General features: G+C 52.1%; 1 protein-coding gene across 4 annotated transcripts in view; it reads right to left on the bottom strand.

Annotated features, from left to right (window-relative positions):
- The window catches only part of shroom3 (shroom family member 3), a 55,006-nt gene that overhangs the window by 42,224 nt on the left and 2,782 nt on the right, over nucleotides 1-10,000 (bottom strand). For 2 of the 4 annotated variants that reach the window (XM_056432025.1, XM_056432024.1), the window contains exon 2: nucleotides 6,400-6,554. The exons of the other annotated variants lie outside the window; for them this stretch is intronic. In XM_056432025.1, coding sequence (XP_056288000.1) covers nucleotides 6,400-6,554 — 155 coding nt within the window. The remainder of the gene's footprint in view (nucleotides 1-6,399; nucleotides 6,555-10,000) is intronic. 4 annotated transcript variants of the gene reach the window in all.

Here is a 10,000-nt window from a genome sequence, read left to right on the forward strand (position 1 = left end):
CCCAGAGACAGGGTGGACGAGTCCCTACAAAGACACCGTGTGAACGCATCATGGGTCCCCACAAAGTTGTAGACACACACACACACACACACAATCACACACACACACACACACACACACAAGGAGCGGTTGCCATGGGATACGGTTTTCAGCCCTTAATGACTTATTTTTCTATTTTTTACAGCAGAGAAACTCAAACATTCATTAAGCTCGATTACATCAAACAGGAACAAAGATCGAGAGTCACTGGAAATGAATGGAGACAAGAGAGAGAGAGAGAAGAGAGGAGAGAAAGAAAGAGAGAGAGAGGAACACCTCCAGACACTGTGGATTAAAACCTGATACAAGACGATGTTCAATTGACAGAATATGGTCTCAGAGTTTCAGCGTGTTGACTGATGTCATCAGTCACTGTAACCCATCAGTGATGTCATCAGGTCTCCATAAAGTACTATCTGAAGACCGGTTGTAAGTTATCTACTACAGAGGTCAGAGGTCACAACGTCACAGAGGCTGGACGGCGGGGATCCAGACCTCGGGCGGGTGGGGATCCAGACCCCGGGCGGTGGGGATCCAGACCCCGGGCGGGTGGGGATCCAGACTCCAGGCGGGTGGGGATCCAGACCTCGGGCGGTGGGGATCCAGACCCCGGGCGGGTGGGCATCCAGACCTCGGGCGGTGGGGATCCAGACCTCGGGCGGTGGGGATCCAGACCCCGGGCGGGTGGGCATCCAGACCTCGGGCGGTGGGGATCCAGACCTCGGGCGGGTGAGGATTCAGACCCCGGGCGGTGGGGATCCAGACCTCGGGCGGTGGGGATCCAGACCCCGGGCGGGTGAGGATCCAGACCCCGGGCGGGTGAGGATCCAGACCCCGGGCGGTGGGGATCCAGACCCCGGGCGGTGAGGATCCAGACCCCGGGCGGGTGAGGATCCAGACCCCGGGCGGGTGAGGATCCAGACCCCGGGCGGTGGGGATCCAGACCTCGGGCGGTGGGGATCCAGACCCCGGGCGGTGGGGATCCAGACCCCGGGCGGGTGAGGATCCAGACCCCGGGCGGTGAGGATCCAGACCCCGGGCGGTGGGGATCCAGACCCCGGGCGGGTGAGGATCCAGACCCCGGGCGGTGGGGATCCAGACCCCGGCGGTGGGGATCCAGACCCCGGGCGGGTGAGGATCCAGACCCCGGGCGGTGAGGATCCAGACCCCGGGCGGTGAGGATCCAGACCCCGGGCGGTGAGGATCCAGACCCCGGGCGGGTGGGACGGCTCAGCTTTGCATTCTGAGTCACACAAACAAAACCAAACAAAGCTCATGCAAATCCTAAGAGACAACAACACAATACCGACGGCAGCCTGGTCAATGTGGGCGGAGCTCGGCCCCCTGGAGGACAGGACCTGCAGCCTGAAGACACACCTCCACACGATGGAGGACACACCCCTCCAGCATGCTGCTGTCAGCCGGCTCCACCCCCCCCTGTGGAGCAGATGCTAGCAGCGCTGTAGCGACGCTAGCGGCCTCTTGATTGGTTCACAGCTTTTGGTCCAAGATGAAAAATCTCAACAAGTATCAGACCGGCAGGTCCAGATGTGTCTTTGTCTGAAACACCTGCAGAAACCAGGACACTCACCAAAGCCGTCGCCACAGTTTGTGTTGAGTGCTAATTAGCTAACCTTAGCATGCTAACATGCTAAGATGGAGAACAAGCTAAGCTCAGAGCCGCGAGCTGGTCGTTGGTGATGGAGAGGGAGGAGCTTGTATAGACTCAGGGGCCCGCAGGAAGCCGGGAGGCTGGAGTTTCTTCTTCTTGTGTCTCTGGAGAACAAAACCTCTCGGTGTGAAACGAGACACCGGAGCGCCGGCTGCTCACCGGGGACAGAACCGAGCGCCGGAACACGGCAGCTGCAAGGCGCCGAGGAAAGGAGTCCACCACAGAGCTCAGACCGGGCCGGGCTCACCACCAGGACCCGGGCCCACCACCAGGACCCGGACCCACCACCAGGACCCGGGCCCACCACCAGGACCCGGGCCCACAACCAGGACCCGGGCCCACCACCAGGACCCGGGCCCACCACCAGGACCCGGACCCACCACCAGGACCCGGGCCCACCACCAGGACCCGGGCCCACGAGAGACCAGAGCACCTCTCACGGAACAGCCTCACGCCATCGGAGAGCCAGCGCGCGGTTAGCCTAGCTTAGCATAAAGACCGGCTAGCCTGGCCGAAGTTCAAACACACTCCAGGTTCAGGGTCACGACCTCACGGGGACGACCGAGACATTCAGTCACATGTTGGTTGTTCCGGTTCTCGCCTCGAGGTCAACGGGATGTTTGGGTTGGGTTGGGTGTCTGAAGGAGGTTCAGCTGGTGTTCACCACGCGAGACATTCCACACCAGCTGAGGCTCTTTTGTGTCTTAATCCTGTGACCCCTGACCCTAACCCTCTGACCCCTAACCCTCTGAACCTAACCCTCTGACCCCTAAAAACAGTGTAATCTATATATTCAGCATGTTTCTAATATTTTTGTAATTATATATATTTTAATTATATATAAATATGTAATTATAATTATGTATATATTTATATATAACAATATATCAATTTAATTATATATCTAATTATATATACATATAATTATATATAATTAAATTGATATATATATACATACATAATATATTCTAATAATAATAATTAGATATAATTATATATTTAATTATATGTATAGATATATAAAAAATATATCTATTTAATTATATATATAATTAAATATATATCTAATTATATATATATAAAAATACATCAATTTAATTATATCTATATATAATTATATATATAAATATATATATATATATAAATATATATATATATGATTGAGAACAACAGCTCAGCTCAGTGTTTGTATTCATGAAGTGAAGTACGATGGTCTCTTCACTGCATCAACACAGCAGGTGAACCCCTAGTGGTGAGACGGGAGAACTGAAGACAAACCTCAAATAATAAAATACACTTTAGAACACGTGAGGAAGGAAACACTCACCTGAAGAATGGAATGTGACAACTAAAACACACACAGACACACAGACACACACAGACACAGACACACAGACACACACACAGACACACACACAGACACAGACACACACACACACAGACACACACACACACAGACACACACAGACACACAGACACACACACAGACACACACTTACAGCTCTGACTGGCAGCTCCTCAGAAAGAACTCCGGTTGTTTTCAGCTCATGAGTTCTTGAATGCCCCGTCTCTCTCTCTCTCTCTCTCTCTGTCTCCCTCCCTCTCTCTTTCTCTCTCTCTCCCTCTCCCTCTCTCTCTCTCTCTCTCTCTCTCTGTGTGTGTCTGACTATTCTTAGCCAATCTCACCTGAACGCACCAATTAGAAGGAAGATGGCAGGTACAGAGGAGAGAGAGAGAGAGAGAGAGAGAGAGAGAGAAAGAGAAAGAGAGAGAGAGCGAAAGAGAGAGAGAGAGAGAGAGAGGCGTTGCGAGCGTCTGATGGGTGTCAGCTTTTGTATTTCCAACACCGAGGATGGAGCAGTGAACACCTCACACACACACACACACACACACACACACGCACACACACCTACACGCACACACACACCTACACACACACACCTACACGCACACACACACCTACACGCACACACACACACCTACACGCACACACACACCTACACGCACACACACACCTACACACACGCACGCACACACACACACGCACACACACACGCGCGCACGCACACACACACACACCTACACACACGCACACACACACACGCGCGTTTGGAGACGATAAGCAGCTTCAGGGCCCGTGAGCTGCTCCTCCTGCACAGAGCGTCCATCAGGAGAGGAGCAGCGGCCGTGGACCTGAAACCGGCCAATCACAGAGCTGTAAAGCATGTGTGTGTCCCGGATCCCCGTCACCAGAGAGGCTCATGGGTATTTGTTGTTTTTTCATGTTGAAGATCATCAACAGTTTCAGCCGTCAGAACCACATGTTGGATCTGAGGACGCTCGGTCCAAAGGTCGACTCAGGTATGTGAGGCCGCCGCCCACGGCGGTCTGGACCCGGCAGAACCGAGTGAAGCTGACCTGAGGTCAGCCAGACGCCTGGAGGAGTCGTTCTCACGCCTTCACCTCCTGCCACACCTGTCCTGCAGTGTGTGTGTGTGTCCTGCAGTGTGTGTGTGTTTCAAGTTTCAAGTTTCAAGTTTTTATTGTCACATCCCCTTTTATACAAGTATAATCGGTTCGTGAAATTCTTATGTGCAAAACACCCGACAGCAGTAGCAGACTAAAAAAAAGAATAAGAATGAGAATAAACTATACAATATCCACACACAAAAAAGAAGAAAGTATTAACAATATATATATAAAACAATGTAATAGAATATACATCATGACAATATATATATATAAAACAATGTAATAAAATATACACTTTTTTGAGACTATATATATATATATGTATATACATACAATATATATATATATATAAACAATGTAATAAAATATACACCATGGCCATAGATATTCACAGAATATGTTCTGGTGTGTAGTGTTAATGAGGGTCTCAGTCCTTGTTCAGCAGCCTGATGGCCTGACTGAAGAAGCTGTCCCTCAGTCTGTTTGTGCGGCACTTGATACTGCGGTATCGCCTGCCTGACGGTAGAAGGGTGAACAGTTTGTGGCCGGGGTGGTTATTGTCTTTCATCATCCGTTTGGCCCTGGCCACGCACCGCTTGGTGTATATGTCCAGGATGGAGGGAAGCTCACCTCCAACGATGTACTGTGCCGACCGCACCACCCTCTGTAGTGCCCTACGCTCCAGGGCGGTGCAGTTCCCGTACCAGTGTGTGTGTGTGAAGTCTAAAGTCCTGCATTGTGTGTGTGTGTGTGTGTGTCCTGCAGTGTGTGTGTGTGTGAAGTCTAAAGTCCTGCATTGTGTGTGTGTGTGTCCTGCAGTGTGTGTGTGAGTGTGTGTGTGTGTCCTGCAGTGTGTGTGTGTGTGTGTGTGTGTGTGTGTGTTCATGTGTGTGTGTGTGTGTTCATGTGTGTGTTCATGTGTGTGTGTGTGTGTGTGTTCATGTGTGTGTGTGTGTTCATGTGTGTGTGTGTGTGTGTTCATGTGTGTGTGTGTGTGTTCATGTGTGTTCATGTGTGTGTGTGTGTTCATGTGTGTGTGTGTGTGTGTGTGTGTGTGTTCATGTGTGTGTGTGTGTGTGTTCATGTGTGTGTGTGTGTTCATGTGTGTGTGTGTGTGTGTGTGTGTTCATGTGTGTGTGTGTGCATGTGTGTGTGTGTGTGTGTGTGTTCATGTGTGTGTGTGCTCTGACCAGCTCTGATTTGGACTATGAACCAGGATGTAGAGCCTGACCAGTTATAGATTACTGGCTCCCTGAAGGAAGGAGGGAGGAACAAAGGGAAGAGGAACAAAGGGAAGAGGAACAAAGGGAAGAGGAACAAAGGAAGGAGGAACAAAGGAAGGAGGAACCTCTGGAACTGTCCTTGTGGTTCTGATGTTCTGGTTCTGTGAAGTTGACACCGATCAGTGAGACCAGAACACCTGCTGGGTTACAGCAGAGAGGCTCTACTGCTGTACACCAGGCCGCCACCAGGGGGCGCTGTGGGCTGCTAGGCTGCTGGGGACGCTAGGATACACTGAGCTCCTCTCCTCTCTCCTCTCTCCTTAAGGACGCTTAGGAGACACTGAGCTCCTCTCCTCTCTCCTTATGGACGCTTAGGATACACTGAGCTCCTCTCCTCTCTCCTTAAGGACGCTTAGGATACACTGAGCTCCTCTCTCCTCTCTCCTTAAGGATGCTTAGGATACACTGAGCTCCTCTCCTCTCTCCTTAAGGACGCTTAGGATACACTGACCTCCTCTACTCTCTCCTTAAGGACGCTTAGGAGACACTGAGCTCCTCTCCTCTCTCCTTATGGACACTTAGGAGACACTGAGCTCCTCTCTCCTCTCTCCTTAAGGATGCTAGGATACACTGAGCTCCTCTCCTCTCTCCTCTCTCCTTAAGGACGCTTAGGAGACACTGAGCTCCTCTCCTCTCTCCTTAAGGACGCTAGGATACACTGAGCTCCTCTCCTCTCTCCTCTCTCCTTAAGGACGCTTAGGATACACTGAGCTCCTCTCCTCTCTCCTTAAGGACGCTTAGGAGACACTGAGCTCCTCTCCTCTCTCCTTATGGACACTTAGGAGACACTGAGCTCCTCTCCTCTCTCCTTATGGACGCTTAGGAGACACTGAGCTCCTCTCCTCTCTCCTTAAGGATGCTTAGGATACACTGAGCTCATCTCTCCTCTCCTCTCCTCTCCTCTCCTCTCCTCTCCTCTCCTCTCCTCTGTACCTGTGGACGGTGAGCTGCAGTGTCTTGTGCGACCCTTTGACCAGCGCGATGGCTTCCTGTCTGGAGCCCGTCAGGTCCACGTCGTTGACCACGATGACCTCGTCCCCCGCCAGCAGAGGCTGCTCCAAGCGGTCCGACTTCCCGCCCTCCTCCACCTGCACGACAACACCAACACCTGTAAACACGCCCTCCTCCACCTGCACGACAACACCAACACCTGTAAACACGCCCTCCTCCACCAACACCTGTAAACACGCCCTCCTCCACCAACACCTGTAAACACGCCCTCCTCCACCTGCACGACAACACCAACACCTGTAAACACGCCCTCCTCCACCAACACCTGTAAACACGCCCTCCTCCACCAACACCTGTAAACACGCCCTCCTCCACCAACACCTGTAAACACGCCCTCCTCCACCAACACCTGTAAACACGCCCTCCTCCACCAACACCTGTAAACACGCCCTCCTCCACCAACACCCTGTAAACACGCCTCCACCAACACCTGTAAACACGCCTCCTCCACCAACACCTGTAAACACGCCTCCTCCACCAACACCTGTAAACACGCCTCCTCCACCAACACCTGTAAACACGCCTCCTCCACCAACACCTGTAAACAAGCCTCCTCCACCAACACCTGTAAACACGCCTCCACCAACACCTGTAAACACGCCTCCTCCACCAACACCTGTAAACACGCCTCCTCCACCAACACCTGTAAACACGCCTCCTCCACCAACACCTGTAAACACGCCCTCCTCCCACCAACACCTGTAAACAAGCCCTCCTCCACCAACACCTGTAAACACGCCCTCCTCCACCAACACCTGTAAACACGCCCTCCTCCACCAACACCTGTAAACACGCCTCCTCCACCAACACCTGTAAACACGCCCTCCTCCACCAACACCTGTAAACACGCCCTCCTCCACCAACACCTGTAAACACGCCCTCCTCCACCTGCACAACAACACCAACACCTGTAAACACGCCCTCCTCCACCTGCACAACAACACCAACACCTGTAAACACGCCCTCCTCCACCTGCACGACAACACCAACACCTGTAAACACGCCCTCCTCCACCTGCACGACAACACCAACACCTGTAAACACGCCCTCCTCCACCAACACCTGTAAACACGCCCTCCTCCACCAACACCTGTAAACAAGCCCTCCTCCACCAACACCTGTAAACACGCCCTCCTCCACCTGCACGACAACACCAACACCTGTAAACACGCCCTCCTCCACCTGCACGACAACACCAACACCTGTAAACACGCCCTCCTCCACCAACACCTGTAAACAAGCCCTCCTCCACCAACACCTGTAAACAAGCCCTCCTCCACCTGCACAACAACACCAACACCTGTAAACACGCCCTCCTCCACCTGCACAACAACACCAACACCTGTAAACACGCCCTCCTCCACCTGCACAACAACACCAACACCTGTAAACACGCCCTCCTCCACCAACACCTGTAAACACGCCCTCCTCCACCAACACCTGTAAACACGCCCTCCTCCACCAACACCTGTAAACAAGCCCTCCTCCACCAACACCTGTAAACACGCCCTCCTCCACCAACACCTGTAAACAAGCCCTCCTCCACCAACACCTGTAAACACGCCCTCCTCCACCAACACCTGTAAACACCGGTTCACTGGCATCACGTTATGAAGTTATCTCCTGAGTCCTGATGCAGTCAGGAAGAGACCAGGCCACGCCCTCAATGCTGAAGAGTCTTTATATTCTCTCTCCTGACCACCAGGGGGCGACTCCTCTGGTTGTATAGAAGTCTATATAGTGACTCTACTTCCCTCAGTAAACATTGTAAACATGAGTTTATGTCTCAGTCTCTAGTTTCAAGTCTTCTTCTATACAGCATGACGTCATCATGTTTACTTTATGGTCATTTAGAGACGCTTTAGGGGCGGGGCTACAGGTGATTGAAAGGTTGCGGCCACAAATAAGTATAAATGTCTCTACGTCACGACTCATTTCAAATCTGGTAACCTCGATCATTGGTTATGAAAACAACAACATGGCGACGGCCATCATCCAGACCAGCAACAGAGAAACACACACACACACACACACACACACACACCACGATGACTACAGTCCACCAAGTTCAGAACAATGAGCTCAGGGGTCACTGGGGTCACGCTGCAGACGTCCCCTGTCTGTGCTAAGCTAGGCTAAACATGAGCTATCTCCATGCTGCGAGTCACGCTCAGCTTTATCAGGGGTCTATTGTTCTGGGAGGAGCCTCTGGGTCTATTGTTCTGGGAGGAGCCTCTGAACCTGGGCCTTGAAGCATCTCTCCCCTCCGGCCCGCCGTGGGGTCCGTGTCTGGACGAGGAGGAGGAGCTTCATGCCGACGTAAACGAGCCAAAGCTCAGAGTTGTGAGTTCTGCAGCTTCCTGCTGTAAACAACCAACCGGCTCAGGGGCACGTTCACCGACATGATGACGTCATCAGTCAAATGGTCCTGGCTGAAGTCAATAACAACGCTGCCCTGCTGTGTTCTCTTCTAATCCTGCAAACTGTTGGTGAGAAATTCACAACAAGATGAAGAGATATTAGAGATGAATTATGAGCCGTTTACAAACCGTCAGATGCATCAGGAAAACTACAGAGACTCATCAGTCAAAATGCAATCCTCATGTCTCATCATTTCATTTTGATGTTCTTCTGAAGAAAGAAAACGCGATATCTAAAAGTTATATCAGCTACCTTTGTTCTGTGATACGACCTTCGATACGACCTTCGATACGACCTTTGATACGACCTTCGATACGACCTTCGATACGACCCGTGAGTGTTATGATCCATCGCTCTGCTGCCACAAGTTTGATTGCGTTGTCTTGATGATTATCAGCAGTGGTAAATGCCGAGGCTCTAGCATCCGGGTCCTGACTGTGTCACCAGGATGACGTGAGGTCAAAGGTTACAGACAGCGAGACGTGTCTGGAGCGCTCCGTTCGGAGCCTCTGGCCACGCCGGTCCACCGGAATGTTAAAACAACCGCCAAGAGTTCAGCCGGTGAGTTTCAGCCGGTGAGTTTCAGCCGGTGAGCTTCAGCCGGTGAGCTTCAGCCGGTGAGCTTCAGCCGGTGAGCTTCAGTGTCCGACCCTCTGACTCTCAGCGTGTCCTGAGTCCTGACATCTCAATCGCAGCGTTCCAACGCCGTGGAGCTGACCCGTTCCAGCCGGTTCCGTGTGACCCGGCTCCGTGCAGCGCGGCACATCCTGCTCTGTTTGCCTGTTTCAGGAATAAATATTCCCAAATAAGGCCTCAGACTCCGTCACGCCGCGCGTGTCACTGACTTCGGTATTTCAGCTGAAATTCATCATCCTCAGACGGTCCAGACAGAGCGGCTCGGCCTCTCCGGAGCGGCCTGCCTCTTCATCGACGAGGAAACCTCGTCACAGAGAAGAGTCCTGGATCCTCGTCTTCACTGTCTACTCAGGATGAAACACGAGGACACGTCACGTCCAGCAGGGAGCAGGTCAACGTGAGGATGTGAGCTCAACGGGCATCAGGCTCATCTTCTTATCCCCGTTGTTGAACCAGAGGCTGAGAC

Source organism: Pseudoliparis swirei, chromosome 15 (assembly GCF_029220125.1).
Source record: "Pseudoliparis swirei isolate HS2019 ecotype Mariana Trench chromosome 15, NWPU_hadal_v1, whole genome shotgun sequence".
Lineage (NCBI taxonomy): Eukaryota > Metazoa > Chordata > Actinopteri > Perciformes > Liparidae > Pseudoliparis > Pseudoliparis swirei.